At 45.2% G+C, this 25889-nt stretch overlaps 1 protein-coding gene across 2 annotated transcripts in view; it reads left to right on the forward strand.

Annotated features, from left to right (window-relative positions):
* Positions 1 to 25889, forward strand: part of P3H4 (prolyl 3-hydroxylase family member 4 (inactive)) — a 95822-nt gene that overhangs the window by 47668 nt on the left and 22265 nt on the right. For both annotated transcript variants that reach the window (XM_069634505.1, XM_069634506.1), the window contains exons 2-3: positions 14289 to 14438; positions 21407 to 21578. In XM_069634505.1, the coding sequence (XP_069490606.1) occupies positions 14289 to 14438; positions 21407 to 21578 (322 nt within the window). The remainder of the gene's footprint in view (positions 1 to 14288; positions 14439 to 21406; positions 21579 to 25889) is intronic.

A 25889-nucleotide genomic window follows, 5' to 3' on the forward strand; every position in this document is an offset into this window, starting at 1 on the left:
AAGTACCACCATTAGTATCGAAATTAACTTCCATCCCCAGGACCGCAACAGTCCCCACAACCAGGATCCTATCCCCCAAACCCCTTCTTCAGTAGAGTGTGTGGAACTTAGGACATGTAATTTCCGCATTGCTTTAAATATCGTAGGGGAGTAATCATCTATATACACACAGCATGCAGTTTTTACGAGTTTGCAAACTCCCCACAATCAACTGATATTATATCGAGAGCCATCCTGTTTTGTAGTGTCATTAGTCTTATTCCCTTCTCTTCTAACGTCATATTTAATAAAATATCCGTTGTTGAATCTATTGTATTTTTTGAATATTCTAGACCGTTTTCTTATATTGTAGGAAATTTCTATTTGGGACAAGAATGGTATAAATGATTTGGCTATATCTATTGCTATCATTCCATCCTCGCTACTCCTTTGAGTTCTACCTTTTGTTCGTCTGGTTACTTCTTCTGTTTCCAAGAGGAACACTCCTGGAAACAGTAGACCTAAGTAGCATGTACCTCCCCAGTTCCTAGGTAACCATGGATGTGCTTTTTCCCCACATATAAAGTAAACAGGGTCCCTTATGTACACAAGTTCTATTTCGTGCTTTAAAAGCACTGTGTTCAGGCAGTTGCTAAACGTTCCTACTTTATGGGAACCTTTTTTCTGTAAACATAGGGGAGCAGTTTCGGGGCTGTGATCCACTGTATAGGCAGTGGGCACAGCATCTTTATTCCATTCATCCCTCATTCGAAATGTCATTACTGATGTTTCTTCTGCTGGCGGGGTTGGTCTATTCTGCCTATGTAATCTATCTAGTCTTGTTGTCTTTTGTGTATTCTTCCTCATGGGATCTGGTGAAAACACGCGAGCTTTGTGGAATATGGAACAACCCACAGGTCTCATGATCACTTCCTCAAATTCATTCATATTGGTCTCATCTAGCTGACCCGTATTACTCTTGTTCCATTGCCCAAAGAACATTGCACTCAACGATACTTCACATGAATAAACCAATGGTAACGGTTGTACATACCAGCCTATCCCTTTCCCACCGTGCTGTGGTAAATGGGCACAAACCCAGCAATCTTTTTTCTTTAAAACCGCATGAGTCATGTTCATGATGAGCAACAATGTATTGTTTCTGTATCCTTCTCTGTGTCTTTCTTCCATTGGGGACAAAGTACCAGTGATTACATGAACCAGGCTTTCAGTAGCTGCTTTTGGCAAAAGTGTTTCTAATGGGTGCGCGGACTCCACGAACCATAGTGTAATAGCTATTATTGTTGGTACTACCATACTTAAGAAACACAGGACCAATGTCCAAATCAGTACCTTATTCCTTTTACCATGCTTTTTCCCTAAATTTACAGTCTCTAAATCTATCATCTTTTCAGCAGGGATGCAGGAGGAGGCTGAAACCGGTCTTGATTTGTTCTTCATCGTCCTTCTTCTTGCTGGCAAAGTTCGTCGCAAATGTCTCTCGTTCTTGATGCCAGAAAAGTTCAACGAAATGTGTCACAGTTCAATTCTGCCAGCACTTTCACAACCTAGATCACCTATCCACTCCGAGCAAGATTAGTTGTTCTTTCTCCCACTGCTCAGACGATTTCTGAACAGTTTTCTTATTGATAGAGTACTATGTGCATCCAGCTTGTCCCGCTCTGGCTTAGGACACATGTACTCTATCAGCCTTATACTTATGTGCGTCCAGCTTGTCCTGCTCTGGCTCCTGACACATGTACTTTTATAAGCGCACCGCGGAGCCGTGAGTCTTGAATTGTCCGACTTGCACAACTCTCACACTTCTCTCCTCTACGCCACTGGCTCCTACTCCGTCCGTGAGTGGAACCAAAGGCAAAAGAAAAGCACCAAAGATCTGTGGATCACTTTGCCTGTCGAGGCCGCAAATGATACCGTTTCACTCCTGGTATTGTATGATCCGTGAATAGTGCCGTTGCACTTTCAGTATCAGGCTCAGTGTCAGTCTGCGGCACAATGATGGGTAGCGATGAGCGCCGTGGCAATGATGTAGTTTCTTTCTTTGGCTTTGGTGCGTTTGCAGAGACTGGCGGGCGCCAAAGGGGTACACACGTTGTTTCTGCTCGTGTTTGCAATGCAGGGTTTGTGTCGCTCGGCAGTGATGTTGTTTCTGCTGAGCAACGTTGGGGCACTTTTCACCCTTTCCCCTTACTGGCAGCCTCCTCAGGCTCTGTTTCGAGTTTCACTTCTCGCTTGGACTTTGTTTCAACTTTCGCTTTTCGCTCAGGCTGATGCTGTGGCAGTGGACTGGCAACAGTTTCTTTCGTTTCCGAGACCGTTTCCTTTCTCTGGTCGTCAGAAGTTGTCAGCAGTCCTGGGAATCTTTTGGCATGTGTCGCATGGATCCATGCCTTCCGTCCGTCCACTCGAATGGCCGTTTGCGTCGCCAAAAGTACTTGGTAGGGGCCGCGCCACCTGGGTGCTAATGCTGTCTTCCGCTCAAAGTTCTTTATCAGGACCCAGCTTCCAGGCTCCAGCGAGTGCCCCGGTCTGGTCTATCGCACTGGTAACGCCTCCTGCACCTGCTGATGAATTAAACGCAACTTCTGCATTAAAAGGCCACAGTACGTGCTTAACATAGGATGCTCGACCTCACATAATCTTTTGGGCTGCGTTGCGCACCATACATTTGCCGGTCTCCCATTATAATTTCATAGGGGGAGAGCCCAGTTTTAGCCTGCACAGACGTGTGCATGCACAATAGCGCTAGGGGTAATGCATCCACCCAACTCAACTTGCTCCCAGCACAGATTTTAGCTATCTTTGACTTTAAGATGCTGTTATGTCTCTCAACAAGCCCGGCAGAACTGGGATGCCTGGAACTGTGGAATCGTTTCTCTATCTGTAGACCTGCACAGATCTGTAGTACTACTGCACCCACAAAGTGTGGGCAGTTATCTGACCACAGGACACGGGGCAACCCGAACCGGGAGAAATACTCTTTCAACATTACTTTTGCCGTTGACATGGCAGTGCAGTCTTTTAAAGGATATGCCTCCACCCACTTGCTAAATGCGCAAATCACCACTAACACATATTTGTAGTTCTGGAACCTTTCCATTTCTATGAAATCAAAATGGATCACCTCAAATGGCATAAAGGGTGGGCCAAAACTACCTACTGGAGTCACGGTTCCCTTCCCTACATTGTGTTGCAGGCACGTAATACAATTCTGCACAAGCCTTTCTGCATTCTTTTTTATGTGCTCATTTTTCCATACTGTGGATAAATGCTGTACCATCTTCTTTGCGCAAATGTGGGTAGGGCTATGCGCCATTGTAACCATTGCGGTTACGTAACAATTTGGCAACATCCAGTTGTTGGTCTCTTTGTCCACCCAACATCCTTCCAAATCTAACTCAGCAGAGCCCTCAGCCCACCCCTGAATCTCTTCGGTCGTGGCCTCGGCCTGCATTTCTTTGACTGTGGCAACTCCATTCTCTATCATATGAGGTACTTCCTCAGTCTGTACTGTCATCATTTTATTTCCCAAATCTGTGGCTGTTTGTTTTACAATCCTGTCTGCAAATGCGTTTCCCTCCCCCACTTTACATGTTACTTTTTTATGCGCCTCGCATTTCACTATAGCTAGGCGCTTTGGAAACGTGAGTGCAGACAACAATCGCACAATCAAAGGCCCATGCTGAATCCTGGCCCCATGTGATGTCAAGAAACCCCTCTCAGCCCAGAGTCGGCCAAAGTTATGAACCACGCCAAAGGCGTACTGGCTGTCAGTATAAATATTCACGTTCAAATTCTCAGAGAGTTCACAGGCTCGGGTCAGTCTTATTATTTCTGCGGCTTGCGCCGAATTGTAGGGGATTCTTCTGCTTTCTACAACACTCTCTAAGGTAGTAATTGCATATGCGGCAGTTGATGTGCCATCAGGTAATTTAAAACAAGAGCAGTCACAAAACAATTCCCCATCTGGCTCTTTCTGTGGGATGTCGCTCAAGTCAATTCTTCCCTTTGTTTCTTCTTCAGTGACCATTCAACAATCATGGGGTGGTGATTCGTTGTCACCAATTTCTGCTATGGGCAGTGGCATTAATTCTGCAGGATTCAATGCGCTACACCTCATAATTTGGATGTGGGGTGCAAACAAGATGAGCTCATATCTTGTTAGTCTAGCTGAGGTGAGGTGTTGCGTCTGTGTCCTATTTAATAGAACGTCTATAGCATGTGGCACCATCAGAATTAAAGTGTGCCCCAATACCATTCCTTCCGTTTGTTTCACTGACGCAGCAGCCGCTGCGACAGATCGCAAACATCGTGGTAGTGCACGCACTACAGGGTCCAACGCGCAAGAAAAATAACGGCACGGCCTATTTCTACCACCTTGTTCCTGTGTCAAAACCGCCAATGCACATCCTTCACTCTCGTTCATAAATAGTCGAAAGATCTTTTTATAGTTAGGAGTGCCTAAAACTGGCGCAGCACACAACTCAGCTTTCAATTGCTCAAACGCTTTCTGACATTCCTCATCCCACTGTAAAGGCATCACTGCATCCTTTTTAGTTAATTTTATCATCGGCTTCACAATCAACGCAAAATTACTGATCCACTGCCGACAATAAGAGGCCATGCCTATTACAGCTCTCACTCCTTTTTGAGTTTTTGGAATAGGCATACTAGAAATACTTTCTATGCGTTCTGGTGTTAATCTTCTCCCTTCTTTTGAAAGTAGGTAACCCAAATAAGACACCTCCTTTTGATTATACTGGAATTTCTTCAAACTTGCCTTATGACCATGGGTCGCTAAGTGTGTCAATAGTAATATAGTACTTTCTTTGCAGATCTCTTTTGTGTCAGCAGCTAATAACAGTCATCTATGTACTGCAAGAGTACGCAACCTTCGGGTAATTCTAACACATCTAGCTGCTCTTTTAGCGCTCTGCTGTAAATACTCGGGCTTTCTGTGTGTCCTTGTGGAATGCGTGTAAATGTGAATGATCGACCTCCTAGAGTGAACGCGAACAGATATCTACTGCTTTTATCCACTGGAATGCTAAAGAACGCGTTCTTCAAATCAACTACACTGAAGTATTCTGCAGTGGCCGGTATCATTGGTCAGTATTGTTGTGACATCTGGGACCAAAGGGAATTGTGGGTCTACCACTTTGTTTAATGCGCGCAGATCAATTATGAAATAATATGGTACTTCATTGCCTCCTTTCTTGTAAACTGGAAGAATCGGGCTGTTGCACGTGCTACCTGCAATTTCTTCAACCACCCCCAATCTCACCAGGTCAGTAACAATACTTTTTAATCCATTCTCACCTTCAACAGAGATTTTATACTGGGGAATTTGTGGTAATGTAACACCTTCTTTCAAAGTTATTTTTGCTGGCTATATTTTCAAGCATCCTACATCGTTATCATGCATTGCCCACAGACAGGTTGGTACTCTACTTAGCTCTTCTGGTAACGCTTTTGACATAAATTCCGTTACGGGTGCATTGTGAGGCCACATCGTGAGGAACACCCCATCTGCCGTACAATGTATAACTGCCCCCAATTTTCTCAACAAATTTAATCCTAGCAAGTTCTCCCCACAATTTTCTGTCAGAAGAAATGGACACTGTTCCGTAAATGGTCCTATTGTAATCGGGACAGCTTCGGACATGGGGTTAATTACAGGTGTACCTGCGAACCCTACAGAAACATTCTTTTGCCCCGACAGTGGGATCTCCGGAACCAAGTGGTGGTCTATCGAACACTTCTGCGCCCCTATATCTACAAGGAAATGGTGCTCCTTATTCCCGACTCTCATTTCTATGTAGGGTCCTCTCTGATTCACGGGAAAAGACACTGGTTCCGACCCCTGCCGTGGGCTGTCCTATCATGAAAATAACACATCGTACGATGTGTAGTCACCACTGCTGCTATAATACGTGTTTGGCTGTGTATCAAAAATATTCCCATTTCCCCCCCGGTGTCCTCCACTCTGATCATTTCTCTGTTGGCCCTGCCCGCCCTGATTTTGGTTCGGAACACTTTGGTTCAATGCCTGGTTCTGTTGCGCATGGTTTTGACCATAGGATTGGTTTTGAGTACCTCGATTGGTATATCCCTGCTGCTGCTGCATGCTATTTTTGCTTGGGCCATTTGACCCCTGATGTCCTCTATGAGGCCTTCTCTGGCCAAACCCACCTCTATTCTGTAGGTGCGGGCATTGCGCTTGCCAGTGTCCTTCCTCCTTACAGTACGCACATTGATTTACTCCCAATGACACCCCGTGCATATTATTCAAATTTCCCCTGCCTTGTGCATTTCCTCTACCTCTATTGTATCCAATGACCTGCTGCAGTAACACTCCTACTATCGTTCGCATCACTTCTTTTCTCAGCTCCAATGGGTACCCATTACATATCTCACTTACTTCCTTCACTGACGTTCTTTGTTCGACATCCATCGCATTGTTTCCCCCACCCATGCCTGCAATCTTTGGTTATCACCTCTTTGTCCCGGTACCGGCAAATGCTTTGCACCACCTGAAAAAACTCTCGGCCACGATTTTTGCATATACAACCTCGACGCCTCCTTCCTACCTTTCTTAATACACTCACTACTATATTCAGGTGTATCAAACATTTCAGTATATCTATCTTCCATTTCATTTTTCAGTTCAATGAGTTTGTACACATGTTTTCTTACATCCTCATCTCTTTGCTCACTGCGTGCTAACTTATTCAAATCTAACAATCGTTGTGGCGGTAAATTCCCAAGTATCTTTTTCCATTCTCCCACCAAAATTTCCCCCATGCATTCCAACACTACCTGTCTCTCGTTGCTTCTTCGGTACCCATACAATGAGGCCAATGCTGCCGTCCCATCGTTTCCTTCTATGTACCTTTCTGCCTCTTGCTGTAATTCAATCTTTCTTTCTTTGCTGATCGCGCTTCGAGTTACCCGTCCAAATCCTGTTCTTTCAGCCCCGCCTCTTGCCTCCCCGGTCTCAATTTCGACTTCGGGAGGGGCGGATGGAGCTGAATCTGTCTCTGGAGCGGGAGGTGCGGATGGGACAAGTGACACAGGTGGCATCTGTGAAGGGCCTCCTGGGTGCTGGGAAATTGTGTGTCTGCGGTCTGCGCTTGTGGGAGGGCTCAAGCTGTGGGTGGGGCTTGGGTTAATGCTTGCGTGAGAGGAAGTGCTTGGGCTTTGGGAGGGGGTATGAGAGCTACTGGTTGGGCCTGCGCAGTCACTACTGGCTTGTTTGGTTTTGATTCTGGTTTTGGGCCTCGACCCGTATTAGTTAGCAAATGTTCCATTAATTCGTCTGCTATGTGTAGTTCCCGCTGCGGGTATATTCCTTCTATGTTCATTTGGTCACGTCTCCCTTCCCGTCTTAGACTTGCCGTCCACTCCTCCTCCTCCTTTTCTTCTGCTACCTCAAGCTTCGATTTGTGCCTACGCGCATGCTCTCTCTACTCCTAAGTCGGAGCATTGCTTCCCTCCTCCAATCTTTGACAGTCTCAAAAGCTGCGGTTCGTGCTTTTTTCCTAATCAGCACCCTTTCTAGGTTATCTATCCTCGCAATCTCAAAGCTACCATTAATCGGCCACTGATGGTCCTGTTGCTTTCTAGTTTGCCTATGCCAAATTTCACAAAATATTATCGCACCCATACCATATTTTGCATAGATGTCATAAGCTGGCGTTCCCCCAGGCGGTGCACTTTGGCCATATTCCAAGGACTGTCTACCGCAGCGGAAAAGCCCCGCTAAAGGGGACAGTACTCCAGGCATGTTTTTAACCTTCCCCTTTGGTTAGCTAACCTTTACCTGGACATTTGAATTTGCAAAATCAACACTCTACCAAAAATCAGGTTTTTGTTTGAATCGGGGAATGTCTCACCTGATAAAACAAGTCGCCTGTCCTAACGCAACCTCTCCCAACGTCATGTCTGCGCTTCTCTGGCCTCTGCCTCGTTTCAGGACCCTCGCCTCCTTTGCCCTCTGGCCCGGTACGTCGATCAGGGATCAGATGTGTGCAGATCTGCAAAGGAATCTCTCCTCACTTCTACAGGGCGCCCCGTACACCTCTTGATCCCGGCTCGATCGTCCCTTCCTCGTCGTTCTTCCGCCTTTACTTCATTACAACGTATACAATGGGGCAAGAGGGGGACGGTCCCTATTCGGGCGCCATCTTGAAAGGGGCCCCTAGGAGGTCCCTCGCGATATGGAAACAAGGCAATAACCATACACGAAAAGATGCGCCAGACACGAGGTTCAAATTCCCAATGCTAGGGTTTATTGCAAGCAAAAATAGTCCCATTTGGCCAACTGTGGTCTCACGCCCCGCGTCGTGAGTTTCCTAGACCTCGAGGGACGCAAGAGAGCGAATTCCGTACATCAGTTACATATATACAAAATGCATATCATACAATCAGCCATGTCATGTTTAACACCCCCCTTTATTAAGTTACTTTGAACTCGGGATGACGCTGGACATTTCCGACGGGTATGACAATTATGACACTTTCGATGTCTATTCTAGTAACGATGTGCAATTAGAAAGTGCGGAGGCATCTTTTAGTTGTTGAACAGAACACGGCGGTTCTGTTCTTGGAAGCAAGCTGCACACAGGGGAAGAGCCACATTCCAAACTTTGCTATCTATGAGGTACTATTAGTGTCCTGGGAGCCGACACGCTCTAAAGGGTTTTGCGAAGGGGGGGCCGTAAGAAGAGCATAATTCAAGCCTTTAGCTGCTTTATTCTAACATATTCTACCACAGTACGAGACTGGCTGGCAGCTGTAAAATGATTAAATGCCCTGCAGCTCTCCCTCAAGGCTACAGAGAGGGAGCATGGGCATTCCTTTCTGGGCTACTCATGAGGAGTTTCAACGAACACCTCAGTCGCGCGACCTTGCCCTTTCATATTCAGACAACAATGTTAACAGTTGAGCAGAGTAAGCAGAATTCGCAAGAATTGCAAGCTGCAAAGCAGTTTAGACAGAAAGCAATGAGCAATGGTTAACAAGCAAAATGGCGATTCTTGCGACGTTTAAAATGGCCGCTTGTTGGTCAAGCATAGCAGTCTGTATTTCTATAATTCTGTGCATAAGACGGTTGGCCTTCAGCCATCAAGTTACGTCTGTCATTCCAATGAAGGGTATTCAATTTTCCAGATTGACACTTTGGAATTTTGGTTCCCCAGCAAACCATGTTTTTGGCTGCAGGACATAACAGACTAACCATGCAAACTAACTGATAGCGCAGGGGTCCAACATTCCTCCAAACTCCAGACACCCCATTGAAAACAAGCAATGGCAAAGCCAACAATTGTGGCTTGTGTATAAGTGGTTATATACGAATTGTTCGTTTTAAAACTGTTCGAATTACAATTGACCTTTTCGCAATTGACCGAATTGTGAAGGTCAATTGTAACATATGCGGGGGAAAACCCTCCCCCCCACCCAACCCAAACCCCCAAACCCCAAACCCCTTATATATGGTCAATTGTGAAAAGGTCAATTGTGACCCTTTAAAATCGGTCAATTGTTCATTCGAACAATTGTAAACGAACAATTTGGTGTATACCGTATAAGTATTAGGCATTTGCCGGGCACTGCTATTATAGGCCCAGGTACCCGCACCATTTAGCAGCTTCCACTCCCCATAGGCAGTAAATACCACTATGGCAGGGCCTTTCCCATGCCTACACAAAAGCCCGAACTGTTGGCATTGTTATTGCTTGTTCTTTAAGTGTCTTCTAGTCTCAATGCTGCTTAATGCACATTCCCAAACACCTAAGGGGTTCATTTTAATTTGAATAGTAAATTGCATGGAGGGGACCACTTACATATGTATGCAATTACCTCCAGCATGAAAATTATAATCCGGTGGTAATGGAGGTGGATTTCTCACGTGGAGGTGGAAAGGCAGACTGACTTTTTAAGTGCGCTCTCCAAATCCACCTTATAAATGAAAGCTGGTATTGGAAAAAGTGGCGGTAAAAGTGTACCACCATTTTCATTACCACTTTTCCTGATCTGACGGATTTGTAGAGTTAATGTCCCATAGGCATATTTTTATGTCCCCACTTAGCATGGGGTGTCCAAACGAGCTCCAACCAGGAAGTAAATAGCTCCCAGAAATGTACATCCCTGTTGCAGGGATAGTTTGTTGGAGTGTGTCTTTTATTTAGTAACCCGCAGATATAACGATTCTAGCCAAAACTAAGGCAATACCTGACACTAATTGTCCACTTTCATATCAGAGTCAACTTTCGGGTGATCCCAGCGGTTGCCTGGTTCCAAATGAGGCAGGTTCCTGAACCTTACTTCCAGGTGGCCTTCCACCATCACTGGGCATTCAAAGTCGGGGATGCATGCCATTGCTGGTCTTGATAACTTGAGTGGCATTTACCACCCTGGGCATTCGCAGCTGGGGATGCACAACACTTTCAGTTGTAATTACTTGTGGGTGACTTTTTATGTCACATCCGGGAACAGTCCTTCACAGTTAAACCCCGCCACTGGTAGTTTTTTCTGCCGGGAGCCGTCTGTTCACCCCAGACCTCGCCATAGGCACTCTAGTTGATGAGAAGTCCAACTGTCCTTAGTGTGAAGAGCGCTCATCGCACCTGCCTAGGCCTTCGCTGGCGGCAGGGCATCCTTGCGACTGCCACTATGGCGTTGTTCCTCCTCAGCTAGGATCCCCCTCTAACTCCGCACTCAGTGACAGAAGAAAAATAAAAGAAATTAGTAACAATGTACACTTCCTAACCTACTTTCTATCTCTTCCCTATCACTCCTGCCCTACCAAGAGATTAAAGTGGGGTAGGAACTTGAGGGGGGCCCCTCATTTGGGGGCGTGGCTTGCATGATGGGTGTGGCCTGAATAGCACACATGCCATAGTAAGGTGCAACAAATATATAAATGTATGTAAGCAATTATATATTATGCGTACCGTACTATGATTTGTGTACTTTGCAAGCCATCTTTTATAAACATAGACATAGGTTGCATATTTCTATGTGTATAAAAAAATGGCTTGCAAAGTACACAAACAGTAAGGTGTGCACATAAATACACAAATGCTTCCATTTGTATATTCTAACATAGCATTAATATATTTGTGTGCGTACCTTACTATGGTTTGCAAACCATAGTAAGGTGCGCACATATATATATATATATATATATATATATATATATATATATATCCAAATGCTTACATTTATATATTTGTTTGCGTGCCTTACTATATGGTTTGTGCACTTTTCGAGCCTTCTTTTTTAAACAGAAATATGTAACCTATTTCGAGGTTTATAAAAGATGGCTTGAAAAGTACACAATTCGACAAACGCGTCTTTGTCTGTCACATTTCAAGACATCTTTTATAAACCGCGAAATATGTCACGCAGTCTCCAGGTGAACTCATTGTTAAAGACGCCTAAGTGAGCTGGGTAGGGGAACAAAAGGACAGTAACTTTCTCTGGTGACGCCTAGAGCAAGGAGTCCCCTTGCCTGACTCAATGGCGGATGCATGTCCGCCCATTGTGGCCCTGGCGGGATAGTGTGCCGTGATGTGATGTGGTGGGACCGGGGGACCCCAGTAGGGCCCCGGCTCAGCCTCACTTTTTGGAGACTGCCGGGGTCCGGCCCCAGCTGGCCCCGGTCCACTTAAAGCCCTGGCCCTATCTCTTAATTAGAGTGTGGGTGGGAGGGTGAACCATCCCTGCTGCCAAAGCAAGGGCTTGCCTCCTGACGGTCTACATTTGTAAAGGCCACCTGACTGGAATCCAGCTACCCAGCATGCCCCGGGTCCTGCTCTTAACCCCTCACTTCGGGTTTCCACTCCAGGAGCTGAGAAGCTGGCTCCTGGCCAGACGGGCAGCCCGCTACTGAAGCTGCATCTCAGTCGCCCCCTATTGGTGGGGGGTGCAGCCTCTGAGATACTGTCGGGTGAACAATTTATCATTTCATTTATACATTTAAATATTTGTGTTTTTGAGAAATCCTGTGGAATGAAATGTGTTTTGTGATGAAAGAAGTGTTTGTTTGGGCCAGCTCCTCCTCTCCAACAGGCATCACTCCTGCGCGACTTTGTCAATATCCTTTTGCAGCCAAATATTAGTATTTTGTGCCATGTTGTGTGATGATAATGTATTTAGCCAGATAAGATTCTGAGACAGGAGTATTTTCTCTATTGCTTTTTGGAGTACCCTCAGGAGGGAAAATGTGACGGGAGCATTTTCATTCAATTAGCACCCCGAATTCTTTGCGGCCAATCACGAGCTGCGCTTTCAGGGACAAGGCCGCATTTTGCTTGTTCCAATCAGCCGCCATTTCACCTCGCCCCACCATCAACTTTTATTCCAGCTCACGTCCCTTGACAGACGCTATCCTGGAAGCTCCTGTTTCCCCTGTGCGCCCATGTTCTTACAACTCCCTCACCATCCGCCTGGCCTGGCCGCATTCCACCACCCCCCTGCACCCGGTTATGGCACTCTGTCTAAAGTTGTACCCATGCTTGTCTCCATTTTTTTTTTCAAAACACCCCCTTTTTCTTGCCAGCCAAGGCATCCAGACATCTGTGTGTTGCCCAATTCATCTTCACCTCACAGAATTGTTTCACACAAGAATCTTGTGTCTAGAATCTGCATGCGTTATTACCACACTGTTTTCTTGACACGCCTTATGTAACCAGCGCCTATTGTCTTTATTAATGTCTGTACTGTTCTCCTGCTCTCACAAAGACGCTCTCCCTTTAACCAGCGCCTTGATGCCTGCGGATTTGGTGCGCTATACAAATGACAAAATAAATAAATAAATAAATACACTCTGCGGTCCCTTCACGAGAGAGTGCTTGCAATGCGACCTGCTTTGTGAAAGCTGGGTAAGGATGTCTGCTGTACCTCGCCCTCTCCCATACCTGCATTTGCTGCTGCGCCCAATGGGGCACACACGCCAAAGCCGAGTCATGCATATTTCCAAGGCTGCCCATGTGAAGCTGATTGCGCACACACCGTTTGCCCTGCTTCAAGTTTGTACATAAGGCACAGGATTGGTTTAGCCCCAGCACACTGCTGCATTTGCATAAAGTTGTCCTGCAACTCGGTCACATAGTACATCTTGCTGCAAATCGGTATCTTCTCTGCAGCGTTGCAGCTTTCCTGCATCAGGGATCTAGAACCTTTGGCTCTCCAGATGTTTTGGAATGCAACTCCCATCAACCACAGCCAGCAACAACAGTGGTGAGAGATTATGGGATCTGTAGTCCGAAACTTCTGGAGTGAGCGAGGTTGCAGACTCACTGCCCTAGACGAAACAACCGATTGGCTGATCAGGCAATCACAGCATCCAATCACCATGCAGCCAGATCTCCACCTTGACACAAGGGCCGCGAAGGGGCTACAAGGTGACAGTTGGTCAGGCAAAAAACACCTAAATAAAAAAATACAAAAATAAAAAATGCAGGGTGATTGACAAGATAATTGAACTGAAATCCATCCGCTTTATCACCAAGATTCAAAATGTGAGCCCCTTGTAGTTATGGTCCTCTCCTCTGGCTGTTCATCTCTTTTGGCGACACATAACTACCATGTTTCAACACTCAGGAGCTGTTCCCCAAGTGTCACGTGAACCTCCCTGCATTGATCTCATCCCTAAAGTGGCTGTTTCGGTTTTGTTTATAAAATGACAAACCCCATGTTTTTTAGAAACGTTTTTGTTGATATTGTGTTGTGCATATTTTCTTTAAAAAATCTTAAGTACGCCCAACAGCCTTCCATAGATTCATCTCCAGCTCTTTTGATGACATTATTCGTTCATCCTTAAAAATCCTGGCATTCCTGTGACCTACACTGGGCAGCCGATGCCAACCTAAAATCGAACTGTGACGGCTGTGTGAATCTAAGAAAAAATAAGATTAAAAACTAAATATTTTTTAGAGAAGCGACAAAATTGATAAAATTGATAAAAAGAATAGGCGGGAAATGTAACTTATGAAATTGATCAATTCTAAATTAAAAATGATCCTGTGTATTTCTATCTACTATGCATATATTCTGCATTTTAAACTTTACACTACAAAATATGATTTCAACATTATTGCTATACATTTCTGTGAACTAAGATTTTGCTAGTCAGGGACTCCTACGATTTAAAAGGATGTTATGTTGGGATTCCTTTAGAAATCTTGTAGTTTGTAGCAATTGGTCCTCTTTTTGGCTGCAATTGCTATTGTGGGCAATACTGCAGTTCTTTAAACTGAGTGTGGTTCCATCTTTTTCCCCAGGCTAACAAGATCGAAAAGGCCGTCTCGGCGGCGCACACTTACCTGCAGAAGAACCCCAAGCATGAGATGACCTTGCGGTACATGAACTACTATAAAACCTTGCTGGATGTCGACGAGTTTCTCGTCGATCTGGAGGCCCAGCCCTATGAAGTAAGTTGATGATGACTGGAGTGGCGGGATGCTGGGAGACGTCATTTCACATGCAGTTTTTTACTCCTACTCTGTCTGTTTCAGTGTTCATGCACTTCCTGTGCGCCCCGCCTAACTGTACCAGTCCTGGGGTGTGCAGGCTGGTGGCCTGCAGTGCTTTTTCCCAAGACCGGCCTTGGGGCAGGGCCACCTGGGCAACCGTCTAGGGTGCCCTGCCATTAGCCGTCGGGGGTGGGGAGAGTCTTTCAAGGGCTCCTCCGAGCTGGCGCGCTGGGAGAATGCGCGCAGGCGCCCTATTGAACCGAAAAGCACTGCGCTCTCGATGAGAGCGGGATGGATTATTATCACAATAGGGTGCAGCTGTCAAACCAGCATAGGACGGCCTTTGAAAGGCAGACCCATTCTGGTTTGACAACCGTTGCTAAATTGAAGCGATTAACTCCCCGCTACAGCACGGAGCGGGGAGTTCATCACTTAATTAAATAGAGCGCAGATGCTAGATTTTAGCAGCACTCAATTTATTTGTTGCCCACTCCCTGCTCCCCGAGGGACACGGTCGAGGAGAGTAAGGGCACCACATTTTGTTGACTCTGCCTGGGTGCTGTTAATGCTAAGGCCGGCCCTGCTTACTCCTTCAGTGCAGCCACTTTCACCAGTGAGGCTAAAATGAAGAGATAACATTAAACCAATCATTAAATGCATTCGTTTTTTGGAAATTAGATGAATGCCTAACGAGTGCAGTTCTCTAGCTATTTTTGACTACAACTACCATGATAACTCACCATTGTCAATGCTGGCTAGGGCTGATGGAAGTTGTAGTCCAAAACATCTGGCGAGGCAAAGATTGCAGACCCCTGCCCTAGGGTAAGAGTGGCATACCACAATAAAGGTCAAGGTGATGTGGGCATATGAAGGGCTATGCCCAGGATCAGAGGAGCAAAGAGATAACATTAACCATGTGTAAATCATGCACCTTGTAACCCACGAGCCTGTCCACGTATTCCTGTAACTAAGACATTTTCTTGCAACAGCGCCTCGATGCCCTTGGGCTGCAGTGCGCTTTACAAATACAAAATAAATAAAATTAAAAAAATTAAGCCAATTAGTAAATGCATTCGTTATTGGAGATGAGATGAATGCCTAACGGGAGTGCAGGGTAAGAGAAGCATAACACATTGAAGCTCAATGTGATGTGGGCAAATACATTGATCTGCCCAGGATCAAAGGAAAAATCAGAAGGGGTTTTCATTTATTTTGTATATAGGTTATTTGTTTAGAGTTGAATACTACCTTCCAGATGCTTCAAAGTACTATAGGGGAAGAGGATAAAGGCAGGTGGCGGGCGATGGGAGCACTGGAAAGATGGGGGATGAGCAGGGGGTGAGGTTGGAAGAGAAATCGGGGGTGAGAATGAAAGAAAACGGGCCTGTCATTGGGTTAGAACTTAGTCATGGCGCACAGCAAGAAGGGGACTAGGGGAGAGAGGTCCAAGTAAATCTGTTCTCTCCGGCTTGCCTCAAAGTACTTGCAGAAAGACCTCACCACCCCATGGTATGCTGCCCCTCTCCCTACTGCCCGCATCTACCTGGAGAGCAAAGGCATGAAGTTAGTTAATTGGAGGGGGAGCAGGGGCACTGATCAGTGCACGCCTCTTAGTTTCCCAAGGTCAGTGGTCTTCAAACTGTGGGGCTTGCCGCCCTAGAGGGGCCCAGAGGATATCAAGAGGGGGATGGAGGACCTTCCAAAAGGGGGGACAGTAACTGTTTTTAATGGGAAACATAAGTAGATAAGGCATTTGGGTACTTGCTTAAACTATTCTGATCAAAGGGGGCTCAGCATAAAGATGTTTGGAGTCCACTGCCCTAGGTAGACTGGGAGGAAAATGACATTGGAATTAGAGGGACGTCCCAAGTCCCTGGCTGCTATGGGAAAGAGTGAGGCATACCCTTAGCCCTGGCCAGGCCTATGCTGCAGAGCTCAGGTCCTGACTTTCAGCCGCTTGAGCAGACACATTGTAGAGGCTTCTTGGACTGCAGGTTGTGCCTGACGAGGACTGAGGTCACATTGGGAACTCTGCCTCTTGCCCTCCAGGATTAGGCCCTAGCTGTGCAAGAAGGGCAGGCGGCAGCAAAGGGAGAGAACAACTGAGCCTGGCACGTGAGACTGAAGGGCGCATCAGTTATATCATGTGATCCGGGTATTTGTAAAGCGATAAACTGCCATGAGTGTGCCCTTGTAGCGCTGTGCCTGTCTGCAGGTTTAGTGGTGCACATTTCTGGGTTTCCAGTAGGCCATAGTCTGGAATGGTTTAGTAAAATAACAGTGCAATCACAGCCCAAGAGAGACACAGAGGCAGAGATGATGGCAAACTTGTCCAAATGGTTTAAAGTTGGCTTTGCATGAATAGAAAAAACACTGAAAATGGGATTTATTTCACTAAAATGGGTTCAATACTAGTGGGAGCCACTTTGTATGGTATCAAACAAACACTAGCAATGATTATTGAGTAACTAGCAAGTTGAAAACTTAATTCTGAGGTCAGATTCACTGAACAGCTATTTCACATGTGATAGATTTGAGCCAAACGAAAACATTGCGGCAAACATTTCCGCACGCGGTAACCACGATTGCGGAAAAACTAGAAGGAGTTTCTAGCATGAATCGTGAAGAAGTTATGAAGGTTTTTGTAGAGGTCGTTTTTTCAGCAACAGTCAAAATTTGTAAAACAAGGTTGCGCTTTTTAAAATTACAAGCAAGGTTTCTTACACTAGGGATACTATGAAGCCGCAAACTACACGACAGCACAGCCGCCAACCCAGTGACGCCTCTGGATGGTTTCTGCCTGCCGAGACGCTCGCCTTTCTTCAGCAAATATATTAGCGCAAAGATGATTTTAACACTACTATTACAAAGGACTGTAGGGTTGAGAGAAAGAGGTCCGGTAAGACAAAAGATTCTAACAATGCAGTTCTGGAAATAAGAGAATGGGTTTGGATAGGATGACTTATGGATAATAGATATGCTAGGGAGGATCCTATGCTATGGATACTCACTACCAATCTTTGGAATGGACCCGTCAGAGATCTGGTCAGGGATATTTGCTGGACTGGAATTCTGCTAGCACACCGGACTGGACTCAAGGCGCTCTGGTTCTGCAATCAGCAAGGCTTTCTGGACACTGCACGGTGGGACTGGACTGGATCTCACGGGTTCTAGTTCTGGCTCGCAGCTATCTGGTCACAGCTCTACTCTACTGGTTTGGATCTTTGGATTCTGGCAATAATTCTGAGCAAGAAAGCAGCACAGCACAGCCAGGCTGTTCTTTTTGTTCCCCTTAGAGGTCTGGGGTAAAATCTGGTTTCAGGATTTTAAAGGCCAAGCTGGGAAGGGTTCAGCTTTGGAAATGGGCCTTTCTGCTTTCAAAGGTCTGGAGTCTGGACTCTGGAATCTGGAATATGGTTTTCTCTTGCAAAGTGCTCTGCCAGCAATCAGTTGATGGGTGAATGTGTGTCCCTCTAGGTCCCAAGCTATCTCTATTTATGTATTTTCTAAAGGGGTGGGTATGCTGACTTATGCTAGGCACACCCCTAGGTATTCTATTGGTTAGGGTCTTTCCTCTCCCTGATTTGAGAAGAAAACAGGGTGTCATCATGACGCTATGTTTTATGGTACAGGGAAAACCTCCCCTTTGTTTCTGAACATGAAATCTATTTTTCATACAAGACCCATTTACAATTTTTCAAACTTGATACCAAGAGCATATTTATATCAGATATTTGTTGGAGCAAGTATTCATTCGAGCCCCGTCGCGGTGAGAGCTTGGGTCTAGATTTGGCAATTTTTCTCACTTTTGGTCCGGTACCCAATGTCGGATTTGTCCACAATTTTACCCATATGTGCGCATGATATCTGGGCATAATCATATGAAGTTTCATGTTTCTGACATCACCACAATTGCTACAAAACCACAAATTCTGTAGTCATGTCCCTGAACATAGCACAGAGTTCTGAGTACTTTTAAAACGTGACCAGAAATTTCACATTAACAATACTGTAATTTTACAATTTTGCACAGTTCTGTGTCAGTCCTTCTCAACATATACTTTTCTGTGCTTTCAGAATAAAAAAACTGTCTGTCCCGCCCCCAAAGGTTTGGTAGCTCGAGAGCAATCCCCGCCCCTTTCCTCTGGCAGAGGTTTCTGTTGATACTTGCATCTGCATATTCTTTTCAGCCAAGAAAATCCTTTGTCTCTTCTAGGAGCAGCAGAGCAAAATCCCCTCCCCTCTTCATTAACACCTGGTTGGGAGTTTCTGGGCTTTGATGAGAAACGGGAGAGGTGGCTTTTGTTGGGGCAAACTGTGGAATTTGCTTTGAAGTTCTTTGGCTGGCATCAGATTTACTTTAAAGTCAATTATTACATTTTCTTAGTTGAAAAATAAACTTATAATTTCAAAACAGGCAAACAGATCTCTAATTCCAGTCTTTTTAAAACATAGAGATTAAATAGTTGCGCCCTAGATTGCTTTTGATGGAAAGTCACTTAATTCCAACCATTTGATTTTAACTGCACAAGTTTAAGCTTCCAGTGTAATTAAATGATAGCTTTCATACAGGCGGTCGACGGTACTGCGCCCATATTTTACAGATTTTCACAGGCAAGCACGCTTTTTAATGTGGATATTCTTATGATTGATTCTGCTTCTCCTGACATTGTGTGCTTCTGTTAATTCTTTAAATGAAGTGATGGGTAACACCCAGCAAGGATGTTGGACATTTTCTGATGTTTTTGAACCATTATTTTGCAATTTCAGCAGCCAAGGAAAAAAAGTATTTCAGAGCATCTTCGGGTTCCCTTGCAGTAAAGCGCTGCCTTTCATGAAGTTTCCATTTGCGCTCTGTGGGCAGCCCAATGACAGGTTTCAGCAGTGTGGTCTCCTGATCTACCACTGGCACAGGCAATGTAGATTGGCAGCCAACTTTCTGGTTTCACAGCGCAATTTTCATAGGTTTAGCGTGCATAGGGCTTCTTGCGGCTATTGTGCTGGTTCTGGTTCCACCAGCACACAGTGATGTCGCAGGGCAGAGCCTAGTGGTTCAGTACATCCCACAGCAGGCTGCGGCCAGACACCTGGCACCTCTGCCTTTAAGAATAAGGAAAGTATGAGGCCAGGAGAAAGAGGCAGCAAGAAGGCATCTTTAGGCCGTAGAGCGAGCTCTCTAGTGAAACGTGCATTTGATCCGTTTTTTAAGAATAGTGCGTTCTTTATTTACTTTAATGGATATTGCAGACGAAATGATAAGCTGGCTTTGCATCTACTCTAAACTCTTGACATGCTTGCCTCTCTCGCACTACATGGCCCAGGCACAATGACAAGCTACTGAAATTGCACTAACTTGATTCATGGCAATGTGGAGCATCTAATAGTTCATTCCATATGGGCCCACTGCATAAAATAAACCAGCCCACACAAATGTCTAATTTTTCGGCCCCTGGCAGAATGCCCGATGGGACAATCTGACCCTGTTCACCAGTGCTGGAGTCCTTAAAAAGTGTTTTTTTTTAAAGTTGCGGACTCTAACGTATACAGTGAGACGTGACATTCCACGTTATGAATGTAAATTGAAAGACATTCACCTATTTAGTTTTAGGGTGTATTTCCCAACTCAAGAAAGTGCACAGGACAAATGGGCATTTGCCACGATAACCTGTTTTCTTAAAACATTTCTTGCTAAATACAAATAGTGCGCACCTTTTGTTTTGAAATGTCTAAAAAAAGTATCCTGCACAGCAAAGGGTGAGTAAGAGCTTTATACAGTCATCTGCTTATAGATTCTTGTCTCACGGCTAAGTTTCTTGTCTCTCAACCGCAAGACTAGTGTTCAATTCACGCACACAGCGCTCTCTTTATCCATTTTTTAAAATTAATTGAAAAAACACAGGGAGGACGGCGTCCACCCTATGAAAAAAGAGGGCGGACGCCGTCCACCCATGTGTTTTCTCAACTTGATCCCTGCTGTTCACGTTTGAGACCATCTCATCACCGAGGCAATAACGACTCCTCCCTTAATCTATAAGGCTACAGTAGTGAATCTCTTCCTCAGATCTTGCTACTTTCCAGTGATGCTTGAGTACCTGGTGATCTAACAGCCAGACGTGCAAGTATTCAACATCTCTAAATCAAAGACATGCTGAAAGCGAGAGCTGGACACCACAGTGGCATTTAAAGCACTGCATACACTCCACACTGGCTGAGAAGTATCAGTGCTGCTCGTCGGCTTCATGTACGGAGATTAGGAGACCCTGTCCAGTGCAATCAACATTCTTCAGGGCATAAATAACAGACGATTAGGAGTCAGAAAGGAGACCACGGTGCCGCCACATACCCTTTTAATTTCTCTTGTATTTGGCTGTAGTGCAGTATATTTGACATGAGGGGCTTAGTAATCAAACACTAAAGGATTCTGGCAGCATGCACAGACAGGATCACAGCACGCAGCAACTGTTTTTCAAAACATAGCTGCCAACTGACCCCATGCCATGAGTGCCATCCTTTGCCAGGCCACCACCACCCTGCCAGATTCACAGTTTAGACCCATTCAGATAACGCAAAACATGAATCTACAAATCCCAGAAACCCAAGAGGCTGTTAGCCAGGAATGGCTGATGCTAACTCTCCTGACATGTGACAAGTTAGTATTTGTATTTATTTGAAGAACAGCGATGCCAATTTTGAGCAGAAATGACTTACAATAACACATTTTCAGATGGCGGAGGCATTCCCACGAAGGGAAACCTGTACAATAGCAGAAAGAAGAGGGGAGCCAGTTTATTAGGGTATAAAAAAGTAGGACATAGACCAGGGACAAAACTAAACGAATAGAAACAAATGTACATAACACAACAGGTAGCTATGCCTTAAATCTCTTTTCTGCAGATGAATAATTGTTGTACTCGCTTCCCTGCTAGGCGATCTTCGTGAAAGCAGTCAAGTCCTACAACAGCGGCGACTTCAGCAGCAGCACCACAGGCATGGAGCAGGCGCTGTCGGAATATTACAAGGTCTACGAGAACTGTTTGGCGGGCTGCGAGGGCTCCTACGAGGTGAAGGAGCTGAAGGACTTCTACCCCGCCATTGCTGGTGAGTGCCTTCGCCGGAGTCTAATGCGGCTTGAAGGCGACCATTCCTCAATTGATATTTTTTTTTTTTTTGTGGCTATGCTGACAAGCTACCTGCCATTTTGAAAAATTATGTGCATGGCTTATATTTCATTGCATCTTATTCTTCATTGATACAAAGGGGATATTAGCATGACAGTGGGCCGCGCTTTTGCAACGCAATGCATCTTGGGTAAATATGATGTAAGGGTACAGAGCCAATAGTCAATAAGACACCGCTTGCAGCACACCCCTCCAAGCAGGCCAACGAATACAGATACCCCCAGTAACACCCAAATAAAAGATGGCCACCACCTCACATCATGAAAAGCAGCACACACTATGTTTGAAATGCGAGCTTGCGCTTGGCTTTAGCTCACTCAGATTTATTTTCTTTAGCAGTGGTCCGGTGTAGCCTACACCAGCCTGGATGTGTTGCGATTGCAGTGTTAGAAATTAGGATTCTTTTTCTTCTGGTGGTCTCCCGGAGGCTGGCACCCGTATTCCTAGCAGCCTGCATCGACACTGAGGACCATTCAGTATTATAGTACTGAAAACAGGGAACCTGCCCAGTGCTTAATTTTTGTAGGGGTGTTTGCCGGGGCTCAGCCCTGGTACCTATATTTGAGCCCTGGCACTTATTGTTTCAGACTCAGTTTATGAAGTGGTGACAGTTAGTGCATCCATCAACCTCAATGAACAGGTGCTAACCGTAGTTTAACCACAAATATGTCGACACTGTGGTGGGCAGCTTTTGGGTGGTGGCAGCAATGGTGGGGAACTGCCCTCCCGCAGTGTCACCGGTGTGATGGAAAATATTTGGCTCTGGCACTTATTCCTCTTCAAATTAAGCACTGATCCTGTCATTTTTTTTGACACACACCCTAAAGATCCCTGTACTACAGTCCCTCTATACACTTTCATTCACACACTGCACACTTTCGGTCATTCTCAGCAGTGCCTGGGCCAAGCATTAAGAGCTTTCACCCTTTTCAATAGAAATGGGCACCACACATGGTGAAGAACATTTGATAATCTAAGTGCTCATTTTGAGTTTCAGACCCCCCTGCTGGCTGCCTCCTTTTGTTTTGCCGTGCAGAGGCCGACACACCTGCCTCTTGATAAGCCATAGCCATTCACCCCTCCCTCCATTGCTTTACCTTTTCTCAATTATAATGTTTGCAGCAAACAGCTGCCTGCCCCATCTGAAAGAACCCATTGTTCCCAATACTTATAACATGTTGATTGTGTGATCAGGGACACACAACTTCATCCAAACGCATATTTAACACTTTTCCACAGCCCTTTTGCATTTGAAAACCTTAAACTACTACAGATCAATGAATGTGTGTTGTTTGCATGTGCAGGCAGGTTTTCCCGGTTTGGGAAAAGGGGGACCCCAACATCATTTTGCAATGGGCCTGCCCCGCACATCTTTGGTCAGTGCTGGTAATTGCATGCAAACATTCAGCTGTGCTCCTCTGCCCTTTCAGTTCAGGGAGCAAAGGAGCAGAACTTCATTCACAGGTAGTTCCCAGGGAGGGAAGACTGCATTTTGCTTTACTGCCACCAGCTATTGTCTGTGAGTAGCTGGATGACTCACACTCTATACATAGCGCCCTAAAACAGAAATGGTATCAAGGAGGCACTGGAAGGATCCATGAGCTGCATGGGTGGTGTGTCCATAAAGGGTGAGACGGCATTGACCCACCAAAACCTTTGCTCATCATGGACGAGCTGCGCCAACAAAGGACTGCACTCTCAGCTGCTTACTGCAGCTGAGGGAGCACTCTGTGCCTTGCTTGAACGGTCCTCGGGGAAATACTGTTTCCCCTTGACAGTTCGTACCCCAGCTGCGCATGTCCAATGGGCCATGCAAGGCTGATGTGTTTTGCTCCCCAGCCTTGCATGGGCCAGTGGAGATGCAGACCGGGATACTGCCCGTTTGTTTGTGCGAGGGGGTGCTCCTGTGTCCTGTGCCTCCCTGCACATACATACAGAGAGGCTCTGAGCAGGGCGCCACAATCGCCAGTGCTCCGGCTCCTGTTAGCCCATGATCAGGAATCAGGAAGCCCTTCCACTTCCTGGTTCCCTTCTCATGCGTGAGCAGGAGCCGCAGCGTTGTCCAGAGGCCGCTGTGGAGCTTCGGAGGATCGGGCTGCATGCAGGTAAGATTTTTGTTTTTATTAAAAAAAAATGTGTGGATGAGTGCGTGTATGATGTATGGGTGCGAGTGTGAATGAGTGAATGAATGCTCTGTGTATGTGGTGCGTGAATGTGTGTGTGTGTGTTTGTGCTGGGTGGGGGAGCGGGATTTTTTTTTGGGGACATCTATCATAGATGGGCATTAAAAAAATTATCATCCTTTCTTATATCAACCTCTAGTTGATAAAAGAAAGGATGATGTGTTATTACGTGACTAGACTGGCATTTTAGGGCAGCCTGTCTAGTCCTTTCATACTGAGGCAGGGTATTTTATTCTGAGCAACTATAATCCAGCATAGTAAGTGTTATTGTGGTAGACTGGAATTTTGGAGGCAGCCAGACAAGCCCCTTCCTACTGTGGCATGATGTTTTTTACTGGGCATCTATGATAATCCAAGCATTATGTGTTATTACGGTTCTATGTCATTTCATTGACACCCGTTTTCACGCCAGATGTTTTTCTGTGGAATTTCTGGCAAAAACATTTTTCGAAATGTTTTCTTCTCCCAAGCCTCTTGTCATTTACCAATTTTCTTTTTATTCCAGACCCCCTCAAGCCTTTATATGTACATTCCCACCCCCCCAAAAATCCCAACTTTCTGCGGGAAAAACACCCGTCATAAAAACGGGTGTCGATGAAAGCGCGTCATAGCGTTATTACTTGGCTTTATTGACATTTTGGGGAAGCCAGTCTAGCCCTTTCCTACCGTGGCATGATGTTTTTCTACTGGGCATCTATGATAAGCCAAGCCTGATGTGTTATTACTATATTGACATTTTGGGGTAGCCAGTCTAGCCTTTTCTAATTGTTGCATGGTAGTTTATGCTGGACATCTATTATCAAGCATGTTAAGTGTTATTATTTGGTTAGACTGGCATTTTGATGAAGCCAATCTAGCCATTTCTTACTGTGGCATGGCATTTGTTTACTGGGTATCAAGGATAAAGCAAACATGATGCAATGTTATTATGTGTTTAGTTTGGACTACATTGATCTGCCAGGTCAGACATGTTTTCGCATTGTGGCATGGGATTTTTAAATGTAAAGCTAACAAGAGAATGTCCTTGTGTGGGAATACAGCCATATATTGGCAGAGCCCATGCTTTCTTATAGTATGATTATTGGCATTATGTGCAAAACAAATGTTAGTATGTTCTTAAATAGAAATTCTGGCATATATTGGTGCAGTCAGCATGGAAATGTATGGGCACAGCCAGTGTGAACATTATTTTATACCAGTATATATTGTGGGCAAAGGCATCATACAAATACATTGGGAAATGCTCCTGTACATTGTTGGTGGCTTGCATCTATTGTATTTTTGGATTGGAGTTACCCTACAAAACCAATTGCAATCTTGCTTTTTTACAGTTTTTCACAGAAATTGTTCTGTATAATAGGGGTGTCACGGTATTAGTTTCATGACGGTACAATAACCTTCTTGCCAAATGACGGTATATCATGGTTATCGCGGTATAGCAGGTGGAGTTAACTAATCTTAACAAATATTTTCTAAAAGGTCATAAATTGTCAGATTTATCATCACAAACAACACCAGTCACCCAGGGCCAGAATTGGGCTTTTCAACATACTTTCCACTGAAATGCCACCCCTTGCTTCACCAAACACACGTGTGGAGAGGAGACAAACACACGTGTGGAGAGGAGAGGCGGAGGGGAGCCCTGCTGCGACTGGCAAAGCAAACTGAATAGCTTTTCTTAAGTGGTCATTTAGGCTTTTAGCTCCCCCACTGGCTACTGGTGAAGATGAACATGTTGATATCTTGATAACCTGCATGCCACAGATCAATGGAGTCTGATGGTAGTATACGCTTGTGCGCATACACACACACACACACACACGCACTCTCTCTTTACATTACAGCCTTCAGTTTACTTGCGGGCCAAAAGGTGTTCAGTAATCACGGACATGTTACACTTTGGCAGAGAATACCCATAGAGATGAGTAAATTTCGCACTGTGACTTATTATATGTAAATTCAATGATGGAACCAGGGAAATCCCCCATTGTCATATGTTTAGAAAACATTATCCATTATAAATATATAAACCCCAAACCGCCAACCCA

The sequence above is a fragment of the Ambystoma mexicanum genome, chromosome 13, assembly GCF_040938575.1.
Source record: "Ambystoma mexicanum isolate Mex_15411 chromosome 13, UKY_AmexF1_1, whole genome shotgun sequence".
Taxonomy (NCBI): domain Eukaryota; kingdom Metazoa; phylum Chordata; class Amphibia; order Caudata; family Ambystomatidae; genus Ambystoma; species Ambystoma mexicanum.